The sequence below is a fragment of the Schistocerca nitens genome, chromosome 8, assembly GCF_023898315.1.
Source record: "Schistocerca nitens isolate TAMUIC-IGC-003100 chromosome 8, iqSchNite1.1, whole genome shotgun sequence".
Lineage (NCBI taxonomy): Eukaryota > Metazoa > Arthropoda > Insecta > Orthoptera > Acrididae > Schistocerca > Schistocerca nitens.
In genome coordinates this window covers 70,414,699-70,439,829 of record NC_064621.1, presented here as the reverse complement: position 1 = coordinate 70,439,829, position 25,131 = coordinate 70,414,699, and the positions used below count along the sequence as shown (strand labels likewise).

General features: G+C 45.7%; 1 protein-coding gene across 1 annotated transcript in view; it reads left to right on the top strand.

Annotated features, from left to right (window-relative positions):
* LOC126198604 (steroid receptor seven-up, isoforms B/C) overlaps positions 1-25,131 on the top strand; it is a 561,753-nt gene that overhangs the window by 89,340 nt on the left and 447,282 nt on the right. The window contains exon 2 of the mRNA XM_049935056.1: positions 8,673-8,822. Within this exon, the coding sequence (XP_049791013.1) occupies positions 8,804-8,822 (19 nt within the window). The 5' untranslated portion in view covers positions 8,673-8,803. The remainder of the gene's footprint in view (positions 1-8,672; positions 8,823-25,131) is intronic.

The window sequence follows — 25,131 nt, the reverse complement described above, 5'->3', positions numbered from 1 at the left end:
CGTAGCACATCTAGGCGATATTCAATTTACGTCGCCGGCCGCGGTGGTCTCGCGGTTCTAGGCGCGCAGTCCGGAACCGTGTGACTGCTACGGTCGCAGGTTCGAACCCTGCCTCGGGCATGGATGTGTGTGATGTCCTTAGGTTAGTTAGGTTTAAGTAGTTCTAAGTTCTAGGGGACTGATAACCACAGCAGTTGAGTCCCATAGTGCTCAGAGCCATTTGAACCAATTTCCGTCCACGCATTAGCCAACATCACTGGAGGGATCGATTCAACGACTGTGGTTATCCGTTGCCGCAGGGTTTCAAGATCTGGTACACGTGTTCGGTAGACCTCGTCCTTGACATAACCCCATAAAAAGAAGTCTAATGGTGTTATGTCAGGAGAGCCTGGAGGCCGAACCGTTGGCCCATCACGACCAATCCATCGCCCAGGAAAGCTCATATCGAGATAGGCACGGACGTCCAAACCCCAATGAGGCGGTGCACTGTCTTGCTGAAACAAGACATCGGGGTGATACTGAAGCAGCTGAGGAACAGCATACAGTCGCAATATGTCCAGATACACTGCAGATGTGGTGGTAGCCTCCCGATAATTTGATCGTGCAATAGCACACACCAAACATTCACCTTTGGACTGCCTCTGGTGCACTCCATTACCTCGCCAGGGGGTTGTCAACCCCAAATGCGCACATTATGGCGATTCACTACTCCACTCACAATAAAGGTCGCTTCGTCGGAAGAGGCAATTCGTCTGAGATAACCATCATCGTCGTCAATACATGATAGCATTTCGACCGCAAAGTCATGTCGACGTGTACTGTCATTGGGCAACAAGGCCTGAACGATTTGCACTTTGTATGCACGAAACAATAAACGTTTGTGTAAAATGTCATGGAGAGAGCTTTTTGGCATCTGTGATTCACGTGAGGTCCTGCGCACCGATTTCTTCGCACTTCGCAGAAAAGACTGCCTCACAGCTTCCACCCTGTCTGCTGAGGTTCTTGGTCGACCAGACCTCGGAAGGTCAGCAACCGATCCTGTGTTCTTGAACCTCTCATACCAGGCTTTAATGCTCTTGACATCAGGTGGATTCCTTCCAAATGTTGTCTGGAAGTGTCTCTGCACTGTGGTTGGTGATCGTGTCTCATGGTATCACAGGACACACTGTGCCTTCTCCTGATTGGTTAACATGGCTTCTTGGGCACTGCACCTCATCCACTACTTACGTACTGCGAACCTAAAACAGAAAAAAAAGTGATAGTTCTAAACAGTTCGACACAAGTTTCATATTTGTATCTTACTTCTAGCCTGAGTTATCAATTTATGTAATCATGGAAAGTCTTTTCGAACACCCTGTACGTTTACTATCGGTGCCTTATTCTCGTCCACAACATTTTGTCATCTTGGGACCTATTACGAATTCGTCAACGCGTCTGTGACGAGCGTACCGGACTGCTGACATCCAGGATGAAGGGGCGCACATATTCAGTTCGCGTTTCACCGCGGCGTAAATAAAAAGCAAAAGAGCGGCGCGCTGCAACGCCGGGCTCCAGGTAGCGGAGGCGGCGAGCCCGGGAGGGGCTGACGCGTTGTTTGACGGCAGCGCCGGCTGGCGGCGGAGGGCGGAAATAAGCACCGCGGGCAGCGCGCTCCAGCTCCCGGGAGTCGCATTTGCCGGACCGCCGGACGCCGCCAAAACCTATATTGATGGATCAATTTCCTATGGCGCTCAACAAGTGAATGAATATCGGTCGCCCGTGGCGCGTCGTTCTGCCCGCTCGCCCCCTCCACCCCCCCCCCCCCCCACTCTTCTCTTCTCTTCCGGAGGAAGGCTACTACCCTCGCCCTCCCGCGCCCCTTTTTTCCATACCCAATCCCACCACAGACGCCCTGTAATTTGCCGGCCGGCCAGCGAAAATAGATTGCACTTTTGTGTTTTCAATTATTTATCGGGACCGGCCGCCGGCAACGCAATTGCCCGCCGGAACTGTCGCCCGCGCTGTCTTGAATCAGCAGTCGCTCTCTAGCGGATTGGCTAACGAATCGATTGCCGGCGCACCGAGACTAACGAAATTTGCCACTTCTCTCTCTCTCTCTCTCTCTCTCTCTCTCTCCCCCTCGGCAGTCGCCGCCTCCGGCTTGGGACGCGTGACGCTGCTTATTGGCCAATTACAGTACTGCGCCGCCCTTTCGCTTTGCATTTGTCACACAGGGCGGCCGGGTGCTAACGCTAACATTAATAAATTGTCTGCTTTCGAAAGGAAAATAATGAAAACATGAAATCGGCGGTCGTCTGGGCGTCCCCCGACCACTACAGTATCGCCCCTTTTCGGCCAAATGCACCGGCAACCTGGCAGACGTTAAGCAGCAAGAAGCTGCGTGTGCTCGCCATTCGCAATGTGCAACATGTACTGGTACGGTATCGTGAAGCTGAGCCTGAAAATAAGCAACCGAACTTATAGTATCTGGCCGGTTGTGGATTTCTTAACTTGGGCTGCCTTTCCTAAGGTGCATGAAATATGTGGGACAGTTTCACTGTGCCCATCCTGCATTTTGTGTGGCATCTTGGTACTAACTAGGCGAACATTGCCTTCAAGCACGTATCGCGTGGAAACCACGTCGATTACATATCTGGGCGTAACATTGCAGAGCGATATGAAGTAATGGCAGTTGTGGGGAAGGCGGATAGTCGTCTGTGGTTCATTGGTAGAATTTTGGGAAGATGTGGTTCATCTGTAAAGGAGACCGCTTATAAAACACTAATACGACCTATTCTTGAGTACTGCTCGAGCCTTTGGGATCCCTATCAGGTCGGATTGAGGGAGGACATAGAAGCAATTCAGAGACGGGCTGCTAGATTTGTTACTGGTAGGTTTGATCATCACGCGAGTGTTACGGAAATGCTTCAGGAACTCGGGTGGGAGTCTCTAGAGGAAAGGAGGCGTTCTTTTCGTGAATCGCTACTGAGGAAATTTAGAGAACCAGCATTTGAGGCTGACTGCAGTACAGTTTTACTGCCGCCAACTTATATTTCGCGGAAAGACCACAAAGATAAGATAAGAGAGATTACGGCTCGTACAGAGTCATATAGGCAGTCATTTTTCCTTCGTTCTGTTTGGGAGTGGAACAAGGAGAGAAGATGCTAGTTATGGTGCGAGGTACCCTCCGCCACGCACAGTATTGTGGATTGCGGAGTATGTATGTAGATGTAGAAGAAAATTCGATGCTGAGTCGGTGGCCGAAAATGGGATAGGGAGCGAACGAAACGATTTCAAGCAACTTGTGCCGAAATCGGTAATGTCTTACATAGCATCATACAATCAAACATAGTTCCAGTACAAAGTGCAGGTGCAGGAACGCGAGAATCGGTGTAGCGATGGCTTCAACGGCGGGAAACGAAGTGCCGACATGTCCGGCAAGCCGGCTGTTTATGCCCAGGAGAAGCGTAACGGCGATCTCCATGCGACGCTTGTGCGCCATCCTACGGGATCGTTGCTGCCAAAGGTGTAAGCTGTGCGTCGTACACACAAATGTCATCACAACTCTCGTTTTCTGATTCCGTATCTCGAGAGTGAACAAATATCAGAATTTGCTCAAATGGCTCTGAGCACTATGGGACTCAACTGCTGAGGTCATTAGTCCCCTAGAACTTAGAACTAGTTAAACCTAACTAACCTAAGGACATCACACACATCCATGCCCGAGGCAGGATTCGAACCTGCGACCGTAGCAGTCGCGCGGTTCCGGACTGCGCGCCTAGAACCGCTAGACCACCGCGGCCGGCTCAGAATTTGCGTTCAGCACTGTAGACAGCTACTACAATCTCTTTAATGGACTGTTTTGCAATTGAGTAACGGTGTTTTATTAGCTACGACGTACAACTGATGAGCTACGGGTGTTATTATTACGCGCTCCACTTCAGTAGGGATAATTTTAGTGAACCGTGTGACTACTTGCTCTTCAGGTACATATCTGTTGCCAGCTGTCTTGATCGTCTGGTCAAATGCTCTTATAGGAGAAAAATAAAAGTCTCGAGCAGAGCCGCCCCCTGTTGCCGAGCGGTTCTAGGCGCTTCAGTCCGGAAGCGCGCTGCTGCTACGAAAGCAGGTTCGAATCCTGTCTCTGGCATGGATGTGTGTGATGTCCTTCGGTTAGTTAGGTTTAAGTAGTTCTAAGTCTAGGGGACTGATGACCTCCGATGTTAAGTCCCATAGTGCTTGGAGCCATATGAACCATTTGAATCTCGAGCAGAAGTAAACCATTTACGTTTGAAAAAAGTCGACTTCGTCCTGGATGGAAACTAACTTAGGGGATGATTATAGGAACTCTGGACTGCTGTACTGCAATGAGGAAACATAGACACTCGGAATGTGGAATTCCCGAAACTTTTGAAGACGCAGGTATTAAATTACGGATGGAAGTCCTTCGCATTACGTTCACTGAAATGTTTCAGGTTCCAGAAACCTCAAATTTGAGCGTGCATTGTACCATGAATGAAATTATGTGTATCGAGAAGCTGAGGACATTGTAGGTTGTATTGTGATTGTTGGCACGTCAAAACTAAAAATTTCTGGGAAGAACATTTCATTATAGTGATTCTTAACGCAGAAGCATAAGTCACCAAGAGGCTTAGTAATGCGAGACATGATTCATCCGTTACCCTGTTAACGCAATCGAGCAGTCGAAAAATCGATGAAGGTGAATGTGCACCAAAATAATAGGAAAATACTTTTTTGCAGCAGAAGTAATTCAGATTGTTCGTCTATGTTTGGGACTTACCGGTTGTATAACAAGTTGTAAAATCATTAAAAAGTGATTGGTGCTTATTACGCTGTATTACCAGTCCGCTAGTAAGTTGAGTTCAAGTAGAAGTGGCCAACAAGAGCGATTAAAAAGCTATTTTCAAACCAGGTCAAAGCACCTACATGGCACAGACGCACAAGTTGCTCTTCTAAACAGCCGTTTCCTCATTTTTGGCTCAATGTGAATTCTTTCTACTTAACAGCCTTGTAAAATAACTTGCAAGTATGAATTTACTAGAAATCGAAAGTTTTTTTCGTAACTACTATTATGCACTTCTGAAAACAAATTACTTCTCTTGGGCAATCAAAACGTTCAATCGGGCTAGTCGAAACTGATGGAGCTCGTTCGATATGATGTTGAGAAATACTTTCTTTTGTAAACATTAATGCTTTCCACAATTTTTACCAATTTCATCAGTCTGTCCTTTTACCCTCCAATATAACTCTGTTTATAGGCTACGGCTTCATTCAGTTGTTACTGAAGTCCTCGAGCCCCCTGCAACTAACAGCACACTTTTTTAGTTCCCCGCAGTTGCAACTTCCCCGTTATACTGTTCGTCCTACGACAGAATGTCATCTCTTGAAGTCAAAGAGCGTCCCCATCCTTTGTGTTTATTTCCTACAGATTTCTTCCCCCTTCGGGTGTGTCCTGATAACCATCACCTCCATGTCGCCGGGTAGAATGCCTTAAACTTCCTTCCTCCCTTTTTAATTTACAGAAATACTTTACCGTATGTAGCCATCGCGCATGAGATCTAAATTGTATGTAACTGACTTTAGGGAATCAGTTTCCAATACGTAATAGAAAGTTGAAGTTTTAGGGTTTATACTAGCTCAGTCGAGTAGCGTACACTAAATTTAATTATTATTTTTTTTTTCGGAAATTGTGGTAGGTTTCTCTGCTCCAAACGAAAATGGGTATACGCTTGTCATAGCAGCGAACATTCGTGAGTTAGTAATGGGTGGTTTGATATCAGGTTTCCTTTTCGAGGCCCTTTGGTAACTAATGTCATCGACGTCTAATATGAACAGTGCCCGTCTTATTCTCCAGTAAAATATTAAGCCTCGGCTTAAACATGTACTGCACGCGTGACGATAGAAAGTAAAGAGACAACATCGAACAGTGTTCCTTAATTTGCATAATTATAGTGTCTGGTGAAGCAGAGGGCTACAAATGAAGTTATGATCGAACAGAGTTGTACGTTCTTGAAGCCACAAACGATGCAGTGCGACTGTGACACATTATTACGTTTTACTTTTAACTATACATTGTATAACGGAGGCAATATGCTCATCTCTTTATGTTCCTGTCTCCAGAAGCGAATATATTATTCACTTCGTAAGCTTCTAGTACGCTTTTTGCCCCAACTGTCTCTCTCTGTCTCTCTCTCTCTCTCTCTCTCTCTCTCTCTCTCTCTCTCTCTCTCTCTCACACACACACACACACACACACACACACACACACACACACAGCATGAGCCTCGATGGCGACGTTGAGTGGGTGTCTTTTTTATGAGCTTGGAATTTAAATGACAGTTTTTAGAATGTTAAAATTAGCTGCTAATAAATCCAACATTTACAGTCACTATAAGCGTCATTATCACCACCTTATTACTATGCAATGAGTACAAACTCACTAATTCGTAATAACAAGTTTTCCTCTGCTTTTGACAGTTTTGTTTAAGCGCATTTCACGCTAAATTTACCATTCTTTCCATATTTGTGACAAATTATATTTATAAAAAGGGTTGCCTAGTGTTAGTATTTTTCTGAGGTAACACAGGCTGTTAGAGAACTCAGTAGTTGACTGACGCACGACGTATGGATTCTCAGAGACACTGAATATTTCAGAATGTTCTTTCGACACACTTTTGGAATTGGATAGTGGAATTACTGTTAAAAATGTACTTTCCATTTTGAATGCATACTTGTAAGTATAGTTGCCAAAAATTATTTTATTTTTGTTATAACTACCAAATATTTACATCACGTCTCACTATTGACTCGATTCTTCTTTAAAGGTAAGTGTAAATCATAAAATGTACTAACTAGCTCTTCCAAAAACGGCCTTTTGTAATTACCTTCGACTACGCTTCATAATGTATTATTAAAAATTTTCTTTTCTTGTAATTAGATGCTATTTAATACATTGTTCTTCTGACTGATATGATATTATAAAAATTTTCACGTAGAACTAACCACTGCTATTGAGTACTGTAATATATTGGTGCTATGGTTTCTATAACAGGTAACATGTCTGTGTCATACCAAATAAAATGATTTTACGTGTGGGTCCCCATTTGTAGGCGAAACTCTTCTGTTACGTTTAATGGATACAGTCCGCATCCTCTGGAACGTTTTATTCAGTTTTATACTGGTAATACTGTACACAGTGTGCAGTGCCTAGGAATTGGACTTGTCGCTTAAAAATGAGGAGAAGGTCTTGCATGTATGTGGATCTGGAAAGTTTTCTGAGTTACTACACAGTGACGTCCTATGGGTTTCAGTTTCTTCATGAATGTTTATGAACTGTTGGCTGATTATTGCCAGTAGCTAGTGAAGCGTGGTGTGTTTGGAGCTCGGCTCTTCGTCATGATATTGAGCGTGCATCTCAGCGTGCATTACCTTGGATAGTGGATACGCTCAGGTTAATAAATTTCGAAGGTTGTACTCTACGCGAGATTAGCGAATTGGATTTCTTTCGCTGATGTTATATCAATGCGAAATTTTACGCAGCTCCTGTGTAGTGGTTATGGGAACTTCTTGCCAGGTATTTTTGTGCGTGTTATAGCTATGATCTCATTGTAGCGGTGACATGTAACATGTGCGCATTCTACAAGAAGTTTCTGCATTGTTTTAAACAGCAAACGAGTAACTACTAAGAAAGACGTACAGTGACAGTCTCAAACTACGGAATTTAAGCACATCTACAACCATGTTGGGAATATACTTTTCCCCCTCATTTCTACGTGACAAATCCGACGCCTGAGTATTACTCTCTATTTTTGATACACATTTGTATATTTCGGGTTTCCCAGCCTTCTGAAAATCCTGTTGTTATATACAGTGTCTGCAGTCTACGACGTCCTATAATACTGTATTCCCAATTGCCCATTCAGAAGACGGCTTTATTACTTGTTAATTTTATTCAGAACGCTATTTTGTAAAAGTCCACATTAAAGATTCTTAATCAGACAGATTTATGAGCTTGAAAATAGTATCTTCAATACACAGTTTGTAACTTCGTTGATAAACAGGGTTCGAGACCGAAAGATCACAAAAATTAAGTTCTTGTAAAGCCTTTGGAACAAATAAGAAATTTCAGCTTTAAAGGTGAAGGGATATCTTGTTGCTAAGTCCTGTGTTAGGCCCGAGTGTGTTGAAAAATTTCAAAATCACTTATACTATTCCGCTAGAAACAGCAGTCGACTTAAGTACAACCCGGACAGGTCTGTTATTGCAACAGGAGATGATCGCCTTCTCATGGGGATTCATACACTGCAACTTAGTAGATCACAACAAAAGGAACAAATAAAAAAGTTATACAAGGTGGACAAAATAAAACTGGCGCAAAAAAATAAATTTAGTGTCCCTTAAGATAGGCAACACACCTTACATCATCCTCACCATGGGCAGATGATGTAAGTTGGGTTGTTTGTCGTAAGGTGCACGAAATATTTTCGGGGCCTGTTTATTCTGACCAGACTGTAGATGTCAGTGTAAACGTTACTCGTGTTGTGTGTGCAAAATGCTGTGCTTGTTTAGTAATGACGTTGTGCTGGTGTTGATGTGTGTGCAATTAGAGTAGAGAGAGACCGCCAGACTGACTTGCGGCGAGTGTAATATCTGCAGGTTTCCATCGTTTGCAGGTTGCAAAAGCTTTTTCAAGAGAAGCGTTCGGCGCAACCTTACGTACTCGTGTCGCGGAAGCCGGAACTGTCCCATCGACCAACACCACCGCAACCAGTGCCAATATTGCCGCCTCAAGAAGTGTCTCAAGATGGGCATGAGGAGAGAAGGTGGGTACGCGCTATACGACCACAGCACAGGCCGCGAGCTCCCGACTTTGCTCGCCCCCACTCTGAACACTGTGTTCTGTGCTGTTTCGTGAGTACTCGCGCCAAACAGCGTCATTAACTTAACGCCTAATCTCTCTCTCTTTGTTCCTGTTTCCAACACTGGATATGCAAGTGCGTCAGTGTTTGTCGTCTGACCGCAAGGAGCGGTGTTTTGCAGCCTCTAGTTGCATGAAACTAAGTCACGTAAAGAAAACTTTTCAGCAGACGTTCACGGTTTCATTTCTTACTCGTGACCGCAAGGCGTTACGATAACTGGCGTGGAATGTCACTTGAAAAGCATTGTGGTCATCAGTAACCAGTGAAACATCTACAAACTCTTGTTACTTACGATCCCTGTTAGTTTCGAGCAGTACATTCCCATATTTAGGTTGGTTGCTACACATCGATAAAACCCACCTGAAGATGTCATGTAACTCTCGAAACTGTCCGTGGTCGTACGTAACGAAGACATTTGTGACTTAACCAGTTATAGCTGCAAATAATCACTTAATGAAAAAAATTATTTACTAGACCATAATCACAATTATGTCTTGTACCCAGATTTGGCTCATCTTAGTACGAGGCTTGCAGAAAAATACACAGTGGTCATTAAAGGATTGCTCTGGGCAGTGGAGATTGTTTCGCCATACGTTTCAATTATCACCTTTATTGGAAACTACTTCTGTGAACGATATCAAAGATTGAACTTTGTTTACAGCGTGTACATAGTTGACACTGATATTAACTCCCGTGATCGACATAATTTTCTGAATAACTACCATTGAGGGCACTATATTTTACCCAGGCAAACAATCTCCAGTGCCCAATACGATGCTTTAATGACGATCAAGTATCTCATTTATGTGCCTCATCTTAAGGCGAGCCCAAAATGCAGGAAACGGAAATTGATGAATATTTCATTAAGTGACAAGGTATAATATTTGTAGCTATATATGATTTTAACATACGGTCACGATGTTCAAAGTATCCATGACGGATAAGCTTTGCCGTGGCGATCTGCAGAAACTTTTTTTCACCTGATTTACTTTCGACAGTGACAGGCTATTGAGGAAGAAATTTAACATGAAAAGACCTGTAGTTAAAGTAACGAGTAATGTGTGAGAAGAGGCATCAGCTGACTCCTTGGCCTCTGACCTCTCTGTCTTTCTTGCAGCCTACTTGAGACACTTCTTATAGCAAACTCCTGCTAGCTATCCTGTAACAATAGCACCTGGACACACGCCAGCGGATTTTCTCAACCTAACCGCTCAGGAGAAACAGCGCAAGATTTCCGACACCTCACTTTCCTAGCTAAGATCTTTGGGATCAAGACTCTTTGCTGCCGGATATAGCGCCGAGCAGCAAAAGACAATGATCCCAGCGTTGGCGGGTGAGTGATTTACCACGTCAAAGATTTACGCTCAACGTGTAGCTGGACTTGCAGAATTTTATCTGCGCACTGAAAATGTTATGCATGTTCCGGAATCACTTAATTTTCGTTAGAGATATATGATGTGTTCTCGGACCTCTTGCAACATGTTTCTTTTGCTCTTTGGTTGAGAATTTCTGCTAACACATTCATTATATGGGTAGTGCATGCTGTTATTAATTTTCCTTTACTTCTGTACTACACTTCCATTTTCCATAGATGTTGTGTAGAATAGCTCTCAGTGAAAACTACCTTTCTCTTATGTATTTTATTGTATGTGCTTTATTTTTTGTTTGTGAACAATGCTATGATGTTACCAGTATAAAAAGTTAACTACCGCATGATTTAACTGTCGGTTCGCAAAACGATGTGAAAACAAGAATCTGAATGGGTGATGATAATTTACAGTAAGTGTGTCGATGTAAGTATCTTTCTTTTCTTAAGTGACTGACAATGCTACGACTACAACACCACGCTCCAGCGCTCGAAAATCTTCGAACATGGAGCCCTTATGCTAATGACAAGGCGAACCTACGAATCTTAGACAAAACGATCCGCCCGTCAAAATCTGACAGTTCTCAATTGTTCGTAAATGTTAACACGAGCAATATATGCTTCATTGTTAAGCCGTTAATTATTTTCAGACTTCCAGACAATCTTATAGACTTGCAGCTTTCACAAAAGAATATCCGATTTTCCTGGCCAGCTACATATGAAGATAATAGTGTGTACCGTAATCGTGTCAGCTATTTGACAGCCACGCCAGTATAAAGGTATCTACAAACTTCCATGATTTACCGTCTTTACGTATACGCACCTATGTCATTGCTGCATGTTTTATAATGCCATCTACCATTCATTACGTGGTAGTACCTGGCAGTGAAAAAGATAGCAAATTTCTTTTTGCAGATACTTTTACTCTTCTTTTTGCCGTCCATTCAGTCGTTATCTTCAGCTGCCCTAAATACAAAGAAACTAATCAACTGGTTCTCTCACCACACTGTTAATTTCTGCCATTTTCTTTGCTATATCCTGCCTATGGATTATTTCCTCGTTGTATCTTTTCACATCCTCTCGTTCAAATGTATGAATTTTAATTCAGCGCATTTATCGTGTTCTAGTTCGAATGCTTGCCTTCTGTTTATTAGCATTCTCGGACATTTGAAATTCTCTTTTATTTTCGTCCCTTCGTACCTGCAACATCGATTCCTGTATCCATAACTACCTGTATTAAATAATTATTCCTGTCATCTATGTGTGGATAGTCTTCATTGACTAAAGTACCGAAGTAGTTACTAATTTAATACGGTATACCTCGATATTATTAACTATGGTTCACTTCTAACTAAGTAATGAGTCCGTTTTCAAGTTTGTATCAATTTATACTCGCCATCTTGCACCTTCATGATCGCTCGCAGCCCCATGATGTCTCACAACGTCAAACGTGTAGCACAATTTCAATAAAATAGTCGTTTTAGTTTTAGCTCTGTTTGGTTCTAGTCAAGCCCACTTAACCCTACTTCCTATTATCCGTTTTCTTCTGAAATAGTATGTACCTAAAGTGCCTTGACTTTGCCGATGTCGTGAAAGCACGGGCCTGTTTGCGTCGCTTGTTCTACGTCCTTTCTAAACGGGTGAAGGTGTTTAACGTAATTTTCCTTAAATACAAAACATTTTTTTTGTTTTGTCAGTTACTCATGACTGCTCTGTTTGAGACAATAGGAGGTTACTAACCAAAATTACCCATTATGACAAGTGTTACTTCCACGGATTTACGCTGTTCATAATAAAAGTTACGATTTAATATCTGCGTGATCTCTGGAAGGAAATAAATAGGATAATTCAGACTGCCACAGAATCGACTTGCACTATTCGACCTTTGGGCTCAGTCGTAAAACAGGTGACTGCAAAATGTTTGCCATGGAAACTTGTATGTTTAAAAATAATCTCCAGTGTAAACTGTCTTGCAGATCGCTTCGTGATTTGTATGGGTGGCGGTTACAACGAAGGAGTAGCGGACCGTTTCGAAGAACAAAAAAGCAGCGACTCTGACGCACATGGGCGTACATGTTAGGCCAGTGTTTTCATTCGTGTATTCGCGGGTCAATAACGGATTCTGTCTCAGAAATTCCGTTTGAGGTCGCGCGGAGCAGCAACGGGCCAGAGTGTCGAGAAAAGGGCCAGGTGGCGGAGATGGAATAGGAGGGGTGGACTGGCAGAAGGACGTGACATGATAACCGCCGTCCAGCGGAAGACGTTAAGAGCAAGTGAGGTTGTCGGCCAACAGACCGCTCGGTGGTTGTCCGGTGTAACAGGTACATGTTTATCACACAGAGCACCGTGAAACTCCCGGTTCGAGGCTCTGTATCGATGAAAACCAGTTAAATATCCAGGGTTTAACGGTAACCAGTTAGCACGGGGACTAGGTCGGTCCAGAGAACGTGCATTGATTTATCATTCAGGGACAATGATGTAGAAAAAAACGAGCATTCTTTGAATGGTAGCCAACGTGCGGCAACGGCCAAGATCGGACAGCGAAGTCCAGACGCCAGGTGGCGAGCAAAGGAGCCCACAATCCCGTTTGGGCGGGTCGGGAAGCGCAAGGACGATGGATCATCCGCGCTCGGCGTGCGACCTTCGGCAAAAGACGTTGGGGAAGAGGGAAACGTGACAGGCAGGCGACTTGCCTGGACCGAAAGTGGTGGAACTGGTCCGTATTTGCTCCTTTAACGAGCAGCGGAACTGGTATCGACGAGGAGCAGATAGGGGTCAAAACGCGGGCCCAACCGGTCAGCCGTACAGGTCGGGCGAGCGCGCCGCTCTTCCGGCTTCCGGCGGCCGGCAAGTGTTTGGTGGACGCTGGTCAGGGGACGGGACGGCCCGTTCCCGGATCGGGACGCGTCCGCCGCTGGGAACCTCCTTTGTGGACGCCGGGCCGCGCTGACCGTTAGCTGCCCCGCGGTCACCAGCCGCCGCTCTGGCGGGGCCCGCATATCATTAGCAGGCGCCGGAACTACCGTTAGTGAGTGGCCCGGAGGCGCCCATCTGCATATCTTAATTGTCGGTCGCGTCGGCGAATCCTGCGAGAGCTGGGGACCCGCACCTCGGTAACTCTCTCCAGGTTTTCTCAGAACTGGTGTGTGTGTGTGTGTGTGTGTGTGTGTGTGTGTTTGTGCTGTGCGGCCAGCTAGAGCCGCACGCGACGCGCCGTTCCCACAGCTAAACTCGCCGCCCAGATATCCCGGCATCGTTACGAGATCGCGGGCTCATAGCGAATATTACCCTGTTATAAGCTTTATCTACCGGAAGTCCGCTGCGACTGTTTCGTGACCTACGACAAACTGCAGATAATGTTCTCGTCGTATTGGGATGTAAACAAACCAAAACGACTCTGATCTTTACCAGCAGTCTGCGGTTCAGAGGTATTCTTCTTCTTCTCGCCACGCACTTTTTGACTAAGGTGAAACAGAACTATATGTATAAGCTATTTCTCCAACTTGTCCACTGCAGATCTTCTACAATCTTAATACCAAGACACTGCTCATGGTTCAAATGGTTCAAATGGCTCTGAGCACTATGGGACTCAACTGCTGAGGTCATTAGTCCCCTAGAACTTAGAACTAGTTAAACCTAACTAACCTAAGAACATCACAAACATCCATGCCCGAGGCAGGATTCGAACCTGCGACCGTAGCGGTCTTGCGGTTCCAGACTGCAGCGCCTTTAACCGCACGGCCACTTCGGCCGCCACTGCTCATGCGAATGGCAGTAAATAGCGGGCCCAATTTTATAAGATGCACTCAAATGAAAACAAGGCAGTAGGAAACAAGTAAGTAAACTGTTTATTATTTCAAAAGTAATCGCCGTGACTCTTAATACGAGCGTCATTCAATAATTAAAGAGACAAATTGGTCTGGAGAAAAAAGCATTTATTTTTACAAAACAATACTTTTCTACTTTTCAACATAAACCCCTTGATGTTTACGCACTTGTTCCAACGGGCAACAAGCTTTTTTATTCTGTCAGCAAAGAACTCTTTATCTTGACGTTTGACCCAGTTTCCCACAAACTTTTGCACATCCTCGTTGTCCTGGAACCTCTCCCTACGTAATGTCCCCTTCAGTGCACCAAACAAATGGAAATCGCTGGATACTAAATCAGGACTGTTAGGGGGATGAGGCAGTACTTACCCGCCCATTTTCTCATTGGTTTCAGGGGTTAGTTGAGCAAAATCAGGACATCTGTTGTCTTGCTGGAGAATCACACTAATCCTCCGAAATCCACGAAGTCTCTCTCTCATGGCTGGCTTCACCTTGTTTAAAAGCGAATCCGAGTAGTATTGGCTGTTCAATGTACGCTGCTCTTCGAGATATCACAAAAAACTGGACCTTCAACATCTCAAAACACCGTCAACATGACTTTTCCTGCTGATTCTTGGGTTTATAATTTTTTCTTCACAGGTGAGTTGGTGTGCTTCCACTCCATTCCTTGTCTTTTTGATTCTGGTTCATAATAGTGAAACCACGTTTCATCACAAGTTAAAATTTTGTTGAGGAAGTGCTCAAATTCTCTTTCATAACGTTCCTTCAGCTCTGTGCACACTCTCAACCTTGTTTCCCTGTTTAGCCGCGTCAACTCCTCTGGGACGCATCTTGCACATGTTTTGCGGTACTTCAGTTTGGCACAGATAATGTTATGAACTGTTCCAGTACTAACTTGAACCTTATCAACTATCATTTCCACAGTCACACGCCGGTTGGCTCGAATAATTTCATCAATTCGACTTTCAAGTGAGAGACTTCAAACTGCAACTGAGTCGTGGCCTTTCTGAACAGCTCTACCCATCTGTAAAAATTGGCACGATTCATACAACCTTCACCGTAAGCTTTAGACATTCTACGGTATATCTTCACTGGTTTCTCGCCTTAAACAACTAAAAAAACGAGTAACAGAACGTTATTCAATTAACGTGGACGTTTCAAGCGGACTCACCATCTTGAAACGTATTTTTGAGGTTATAGACTCGGCAATGTTGATACATCATTCCAGTGAAGCCTACTTAAAGTCATAAAAGCACCAAACTTGCCCTAGTAGCAGTTCTTTCCCCAGACCAATTTGTCTCTTTAATTATTGAATGACCCTCGTACATTTATCCCATTGTGAGACGATCGATGCCTTCACGGAAAAGTGTTTGCAGCAGCATTCAGAACCGTGATTGCATGAAAAGTCCCGACCAGGCAGGCAAATACAATCTATAAAGTTGTCACGGGCGTGCAGCTCTTCGTCCGAAATAAATCGACTGCCTGAAGGCAGCAAACCCATACAGTACATTTGTATAAACAGGTATAGTGTTACCTATTTATCTATACAAAGGTACACTAGAGATTTGCTACTTTCTACTAACGAAGCGAAGGCCGACTGCCAAAGGAACATTGCTACAAACTCCGAAATGTCCTTTTACATGCCAGAAAAATGTTCTTCCATATAACAATTTCACACGTAAACCGTTAAAAAAATACCGCCAGTGGGTTCCGAACTTTTCTTTGTTTCCGAACTCGGGCTATTTAGGACGGCGATCTGACGCTCTACCAACCCACCTACCAGTGACCTTCACATCAATAGCTCATAGATACGCTTTTCCCATACTCTGTTGTTCTAGCGCTACCTTTAATTACCGTTTACGCATCTTGTACAGGACGACAGCACACAGCATGAACTAATTTGGTGTTTCGGTTGATACTCTACCGACACATAACGTTTGGTACCGTCTGCTCTCAGCTACAGACAGCGGAAATGCCATGTGACTTAAAAAATGGTTCAAATGGCTCTGAACACTATGCGACTTAACTTCTGAGGTCATCAGTCGCCTAGAACTTAGAACTAATTAAACCTAACTAAGGACATCACACACATCCATGCCCGAGGCAGGATTCGAACCTGCGACCGTAGCAGTCGCTCGGTTCCAGACTGTAGCGCCTAGAACCGCATGGCGACTCCGGCCGGCCCATGTTACATTCTTCACATTTCGGCGGTGCTGGCAATGCTGTTTATTCAGCCCATATATGTGCTGAAATCAAACTGATCGCCGTCTCACAAACCCTCGATTTCCTTTCCCATCATCCTGTATATTATTCTTGTCAGTAATCTGACTGCCTGTGCTTTTAAACTGGTTGTGCGATAGGTCTCTCACTAATATGATCTTACTGTCTTCGGAATTTTGTGGATAGTATTTTTCTGAAAGTCTGATGGTATAGCTCCACTCTCTTAAACACACTAGCTGTAACAGTCGTTCGTTTGCCGCTTCCCCAAATCATTTTAGACATTACGATTTAGTTTGGTATGGGGACAGATTTCACAGGGTGCAGATGACATATATCCAATCGGCGCTACCTAGGTACCGACCCCGCCGTTTTGCGCTACCCTTTTTTTTTTTATTCTCCTCCTCTGCGTTACTGCTGAATACGTTCTAGGAAAGAACCGACAGCTGCGAATAAATACGCAGCTTACCGGAATTCCGGGGGAGATTCACAGTGGTGAAGCGCTGAGCGCCGACCTACCGGGGTCGAGACAGCGCAGAGTGCAACAGCAGAGGGCCCTTCGCGGAAAACGCGCACAGTGCCCTGCGGCGACAAGAGGGTTGGCGGCTGGCCGCTGGCCGCAATTGCTAATGGATTATCAATAAGAGGCGCGCGGCGTCGCCGGTAATTGGATGAAGTGCGGCGCCGGCGGCGGTGACTCTGCGGTTTCACGGCCGCCGGGCGCTCCGTGTGAGCGCCGTTCTGCAGCCGCCCAGCCGGGACTTTTTCCCCTACGTGTAATCACGCAGTCGGACTGCAGTCTGCAGCAGAATCGCGTTGCTGGTTAACACCGACTGAGAACAAGTGTATGTCTGAACGAGGTCTGCAACGTGTCTATATCGTATCTCTGCAGCTATACTCCAAATGCCACATGGACTCTGGCGGAGGGTTCTTCGTGTACCACGGTGAATCTCCTCCCCCCCTCCCCCCCTCCCCCCTGTGTCCCAGTCGCGAAAGGTACGCTGGAAGAACGGAAGCTTTCCTGCCTCGGCTGGAAACTCTCTAATCTTACAGAATGAGATTTTCACTCTGCAGCGAAGTGTGCGCTGACATGAAACTTCCTGACAGATTAAAACTGTGTGCCGGACCGAGACTCGAACTCGGGACTTTCGCCTTTCGCGAGCAAGTGCTCAACCACCTGAGCTACCCAAGCACGACTCACGACCCGTCCTCACAGCTTCAATTCTGCCAGTACCTCGTCTCCTACCTTCCAAACTTCACAGAAGCTCTTCTTCGCATAAGAGCCTATGCGATACACAGGGTGTTTCAAAATTACACCGACAAGCTTGGAAAGGATGTTGAATGTGTCTTGAGGAACAAAATGAGGATGGAAACCCGTGCCCGGAAACGCCATCCAACGGCGCAACAGAGCGTCGAAGTTTCAAGCGCCGGTGACTTTGTATGTAGGTATTCAAAGGGTGATTCCGTGATGATGTTACGAACTTTCAGGGATGATAAACGAGGATAAACGCATCAACTTGAGGTAAGAGACCCTAGCCTGGAAACGAACGTGTCAAAAGCTATAAACTAAAATCGTTCTGATACCTCTGACAGTGGAATACATGCTCCGGTACAGTTGTTGCTGAAAAAAAAAATTGTTCAAAATGGATCAAATGGCTCTGAGCACTATGGGACTTAACATTTATGGTCATCAGTCCCCTAGAACTTAGAACTACTTAAACCTAACTAACCTAAGGACATCACACACATCCATGCCCGAGGCAGGATTCGAACCTGCGACCGTAGCGGTCGCACGGTTCCAGACTGTAGCGCCTAGAACCGCTCGGCCACTCCAGAAGGCAGTTGTTGCTGACATTCTAGGCTAGGCAACACATTCAGAGGTGGTAGTATCGACCAGTGTGCGATTTGCAGAGGGGGATGGGGGGGATTTCCCCCCCTCTGCATCAGACCATCCCCTCCTCTGGTTATAGATTATGCATCCCAACCTGGGATGTTTATTTCCCACGGACTGGACTGAAACTTTATATATAATTTAAATTTATGGGACCGAACACTGAAAGTTTACTATTAATACTATTAATATGTTTTCTTATTAATTTTGAAAAAGTGTTATGTAGTAGTTAAGCATTTCAAAACATTTAGAACTGAATGACAAGACGACGCACGCCCCATTTCCGTAGCATGCCACAATGTTGCAAGACGTCGCCCCAGCGTAAACGAGGCTTTCGAGCCAGGTCTGTATTGTATGGTGGATGTGACGTGTTGCGTACGAAACTAAAACCTGCAATCAGATCCAAACGATGTGGAAAACTATGAAGAGGTGTCATCCTGCAGCAAGATAACGCTCGCCCACATTCTGCCCAACGAACAGCCGACGCAATAAAGGAGTTGAGATTCGAGGTGCTGGAACATCCGTCATACAGTCCAGACCTAGCTCCAAGCGATTTTCACATGTTTGGACCGTTGACGGAAGCACTACAGGGAAGAAGATTTGAAAGTGATGAAGACGTCATTGCTGTGGTGCAAAATTGGTTACAGATGCAACCGATAAACGTATTTTCTGATGAAATAAAAAAACTCGTAAAACGTCGGGAAAACTGCATTGAAGTCCTGGGAGGTTACGTAGAAAAATAACGCATGTTTCAATTTTCTATCATCAGAATAAGTACAGCTTTTCACAAATGTGCCTTTACTTTTCGAATTCCCCTCGTATACCTGTATGTAGATGATTTTGTAAATAAGCTTTACCTATAATGTACTTTTAAAGATATAAGAAGGGATGGCTTTTCTGATACTGCATACGCGTGAATAGTGAGTTCATAACTGTTTAACCATGGGTAACGCCACGTTCCAAGCTAGTAACATATATAATTATACTAACCCCCTAAGACATCCCCCCCCACTGGTAAAAGCACAAATCGCACACTGGTATGGACCAAAAAAGATAAAAACGTCCAGAGAACATGGTCTCTAAAACGCATACCTTAAGAGCTATAGGCACTTGTTCCATAGAGAAGATGTATGTAAGACTATCGAAGATGAACAAGTGCTCATAGCTCCTCACGTATGCATTTTGGAGCTCTTGTATACGAGACATTTTTTCTTGTTTCGGCTATACTACCACCTCTGAAACTTGCCTACCCTACGATCTTAGCAACAACAGTAACGGTATATACACTCCTGGAAATTGAAATAAGAACACCGTGAATTCATTGTCCCAGGAAGGGGAAACTTTATTGACACATTCCTGGGGTCAGATACATCACATGATCACACTGACAGAACCACAGGCACATAGACACAGGCAACAGAGCATGCACAATGTCGGCACTAGTACAGTGTATATCCACCTTTCGCAGCAATGCAGGCTGCTATTCTCCCATGGAGACGATCGTAGAGATGCTGGATGTAGTCCTGTGGAACGGCTTGCCATGCCACTTCCACCTGGCGCCTCAGTTGGACCAGCGTTCGTGCTGGACGTGCAGACCGCGTGAGACGACGCTTCATCCAGTCCCAAACATGCTCAATGGGGGACAGATCCGGAGATCTTGCTGGCCAGGGTAGTTGACTTACACCTTCTAGAGCACGTTGGGTGGCACGGGATACATGCGGACGTGCATTGTCCTGTTGGAACAGCAAGTTCCCTTGCCGGTCTAGGAATGGTAGAACGATGGGTTCGATGACGGTTTGGATGTACCGTGCACTATTCAGTGTCCCCTCGACGATCACCAGTGGTGTACGGCCAGTGTAGGAGATCGCTCCCCACACCATGATGCCGGGTGTTGGCCCTGTGTGCCTCGGTCGTATGCAGTCCTGATTGTGGCGCTCACCTGCACGGCGCCAAACACGCATACGACCATCATTGGCACCAAGGCAGAAGCGACTCTCATCGCTGAAGACGACACGTCTCCATTCGTCCCTCCATCCACGCGTGACGCGACACCACTGGAGGCGGGCTGCACGATGTTGGGGCGTGAGCGGAAGACGGCCTAACGGTGTGCGGGACCGTAGCCCAGCTTCATGGAGACGGTTGCGAATGGTCCTCGCCGATACCCCAGGAGCAACAGTGTCCCTAATTTGCTGGGAAGTGGCGGTGCGGTCCCCTACGGCACTGCGTAGGATCCTACGGTCTTGGCGTGCATCCGTGCGTCGCTGCGGTCCGGTCCCAGGTCGACGGGCACGTGCACCTTCCGCCGACCACTGGCGACAACATCGATGTACTGTGGAGACCTCACGCCCCACGTGTTGGGCAATTCGGCGGTACGTCCACCCGGCCTCCCGCATGCCCACTATACGCCCTCGCTCAAAGTCCGTCAACTGCACATACGGTTCACGTCCACGCTGTCGCGGCATGCTACCAGTGTTAAAGACTGCGATGGAGCTCCGTATGCCACGGCAAACTGGCTGACACAGACGGCGGCGGTGCACAAATGCTGCGCAGCTAGCGCCATTCGACGGCCAACACCGCCGTTCCTGGTGTGTCCGCTGTGCCGTGCGTGTGATCATTGCTTGTACAGCCCTCTCGCAGTTTCCGGAGCAAGTATGGTGGGTCTGACACACCGGTGTCAATGTGTTCTTTTTTCCATTTCCAGGAGTGTATATTCCACTGTCAGACGCATCAGAACGATATCAATTTTTCGAATCGTTCGTTTGTGTACCAGGGTCCCTTACCTCAAACTGATGCCTTTATCCTTCTCCATGACCCCTGCAAGTTCATAACATCATAGTCACCTTGTATAAATACATACATCTACAGGCGCCAGTGCCTATAACGTCGAAGCTCTGTAGTATGATTGGATGACGTTTACGAATACGGATTCCTGCTCTCATTTCGTTCGTCAAACACCTTCTACATCCCTTCGAAGTGTGACAGTGTTATTTTGAAACACTTTGTATATGAAAGTGAAAATCAATATGTTATAGGGAACCATTTTCCTGCGTAGGCTGTCTTTTTATTTTTTGTTTAATGTTTCTTAATAACCACTCTGTTTCATTATTAGTGAATAGCTGATTTCGTCCCCATAGACATTATCACGCTATATCTCAGTGAAACAAAAACTGTAATGAATAGAGCATGATATATTCCGTACATGTGTGTGGAGGAAGTTAACAAATGACGGCGCCCCTAAATCCGAATGTAAAATGAAAAAAATGCGGCCGTTGTACAGGCTTTGTCACTGTGCCAGCATACAATAGTGTAACTATTTAAAATGAAACTGTACGTGGCGTCTTCAGCGTGTTAAAATCAAATGGAGTGCGTGTCAAAGAACTTAACAGTTAATATCTTGTACCACCGCCAGTCATTCCCTTTCCTCGGAAATGTTGCGAGGGCAAGACGTCTGTATGCCTCCGTACGAACCCTGATGTCTCGTGTCCTGACTTCGCAGTTCTTAGGCGAGATGTACGTTGGTGGCTGTAGCATCGTACTGCAGTCAGCCCCAAATGTCGGTTCCGTAAGGTTTCGCAACAGTCTTTCCCGGAATGAACGTCTTCTCAGTCTGAATTGAGTCCACGGAGCGGTTCTGTAATACTCCTGAGTTGATCGAACCTGCCGGCAACAAACCTGATAGTACACGTCCTAATTACTCCGATGTCTTCGTTTAAGAAGACCTGGTAGGCATTCAGTAAATTCCAAAAGTACTCAAGAGTGGGTCACATAAGTGTTCTGTACTTGGTCTGCTTTATAGCTGAAGTACGCTCTCCCATAATTCTCCCAATAAACCCAAGTCCACCACTCGCCTTCCCTAAAGCCAACCCTACGTGCTCTTTCCGTTTCGTGTCGCTTTGCGACATTACGCCTACGTAACGTGAGTGTGTAAAGCAGCACACCACTGATTCTGTACTCAAACTTTACAGGATTGTTTTTCCTACTCATCTGCATAAACTTAGGTTTTTCCACATTCAGAGCGAGTATCATTCAGCACATCGCAGAGAAATTGTATCCGTCTTGTGTCCTCATAGAACCACATAAAGACACCTTCCCGTGCACTACAGTAAATAGTCACAGATTGCTGCTCACCCTGACCTGTTACAATTCCCTGACGCACTCCTGACGATACCCTTGTCTTCCGTGAGTACTCACTGTGCAGAACACCATACTGGATTTTGTTACTTATGGAAAAACTGGTAGAAGCCGACCTCGGGGAAGATCAGTTTGGATTCCGTAGAAATGTTGGAATACGTGAGGCAATACTGACCCTACGACTTATCTTAGAAGAAAGATTAAGGAAAGGCAAACCTACGTTTCTAGCATTTGTCGACTTAGATAAAGCGTTTGACAATGTTGACTGGAATACTCTCTTTCAAATTCTGAAGGTGGCAGGGGTAAAATACAGGGAGCGAGAGGCTATTTACAATTTGTACAGAAAGCAGGTGGCAGTTATAAGAGTCGAGGGGCATGAAAGGGAAGCAGTGGTTGGGATGGGAGTAAGACAGGGTTGTAGCCTATCCCCGATGTTATTCAATCTGTGTATTGAGCAAACAGTAAAGGAAACAAAAGAAAATTCGGAGTAGGTATTAAAATCCACGGAGAAGAAATAAAAACTTTGAGGTTCGCCGATGACATTGTAATTCTGTCAGAGACAGCAAAGGACGTGGAAGAGCAGTTGAACGGAATGGACAGTGTCTTGAATGGAGGGTATAAGATGAACATTAACAAAAGCAAAACAAGGATAATGGAATGTAGTCGAATTAAGTCGGGTGATGCTGAGGGAATTAGGTTAGGAAATGAGACACTTAAAGTAGTAAAGGAGTGTTGCTATTTGGGGAGCAAAATAACTGATGATGGTCGAAGAAGAGAGGATATAAAATGTAGACTGGCAATGGCAAGGAAAGCGTTTCTGAAGAAGAGAAATTTGTTGACATCGAGTATAGATTTAAGTGTTAGGAAGTCTTTTTCTCAGAGTATTTGTATGGACTGTAGCCATGTATGGAAGTGAAACGTGGACGATAAATAGTTTAGACAAGAGAATAGAAGCTTTCGAAATGTGGCGCTACAGTACAATTCTGAAGATTAAATGGGTAGATCACATTACTAATGACAAGGTATTGAATAGAGTTGGGAAGAAGAGGAGTTTGTGGCACAACTTGACTAGAAAAAGAGATCGGTTGGTAGGACATGTTCTGAGGCATCAAGGGACCACCAATTTAGTACTGGAGGGCAGCGTGGAGGGTAAAAATTGTAGAGGGAGACTAAGATATGAGTACACTAAGCAGATTCAGAAGGATGTAGGCTGCAGTAGGTACTGGGAGATGAAGAAGCTTGCACAGGATAGGGTAGCATGGAGAGCTGCATCAAACCAGTCTCAGGACTGAAGACCACAACAACAACAACAATAACAACAACAACAACAAGTGTTCGAGCCACTAACATATCTGAGGACCTAATCCTCATCCGAGCTTCGTTAACATCCTGCCGTGTGGCACTGTGTGAAACGGTTCCCGGAAATACAGGAATATGGACTCTGTTTTTTGCGCTTCATCCACGGTTCACAGAATATTGTGCGAGAAACGAACAAAAAAGTTGAGTTTGGCACGAGCGATGTTTGCTAAATCCATGTTGATGTAGATTTAACCGACGTGTCAGGTTGCTGAAGGGAGCCAGCGATCGGCCATCGTCACAGAGTGAAGCGAGATGCCGATAAGCACTCGCTGTCGTGTTCTCGGTCAGCTCGAACGCCAAGTCCAGGTATGATCCCTCGTCCACTCGATCGTTCGCCTCGTGTTCGTGGCTGGAGTTTTTGTGGTTGTCTCAGGTACTGTCGGGATGGCCACTTTCAGTGGAAGGGTGTCCCGGACTACAACAACAGGATGCGAACAGGCCGTGAGCAGGCATCGACACGGAGCAGCAAAGGAGGCGCGCGCGGGAAAAAACTCTGGGGCCAGCGGGCGGTCCGGCGGAGGTAAAAAGCCCGCGCAGAGGGGGAGGGGGCGCGCCCCGTGTTTACTGCAGCCCTCTCCTCTCCTCGGGGCCGTCATTAAAAACGCCGGCGGCCCGCAACCCTTCGGGCCGGGCTGGAGAAATATTGGAGGCGAATCGGCCGGACAGGCGTAGCGGCTGGGGAATCCCCGACTCTTGTGTCGGGTCGACGTCCGCGCCCTGAAGATGCGGCGGTCGCCGTCCCGCCGGAACGCCACGCTCACAGACGCACACTCTGCCGTCCCGTCCCATACAAAAGTGACAAGTGGCTTTCGCCCTCTCTCGCTTTCCCTTCAGGCTACAGTTTTTTTGTGTTTGCTCGCGTCTTTTGTGCAGTGCTCAGCGCGACTGCGTTCTTCGAAAGGGAATCCTAGTCTCGTCTTGTCTTTCCCTTTCCGGGAAGGACCAGCTCCGCGGAGTAGCTCCGCACATTGCGCTGTTGTGTTCCGTGGTGGAGGCCATAAATCCTCGTCGCTGACAAAGAGACCAAAAACAGAAAAACGCTTTACCGTAGCACGGAGGTATTACGCTGGCATCCGCCTTGCTTTGGTACGAGAGAGACTATTTGAACATATATTAAAACAATGTCAGAACCGTGTACGTTTGTTCTCTCCGAGCTACGGTGCGGTGCATGGCAAAGGATGCATTAAGTCCGAATGTCAATTCCCATTCCCATTTTCACTCCGCTACATTTGTGGCTTTTGCACGAGGGGGAACGGTTGCTATCACAGGCTAATGGCGAGCTATTCACTAATTTACTGCCTTAATGAAAGATTCTCATTTGTATTTTTACTAATAACGATAACGATCACTTATCATAAAAACTGGTAACGACGAAGTATTAGAAGCAATGAAAGCAGGGTTACACGAGATGGCAGGTGCACG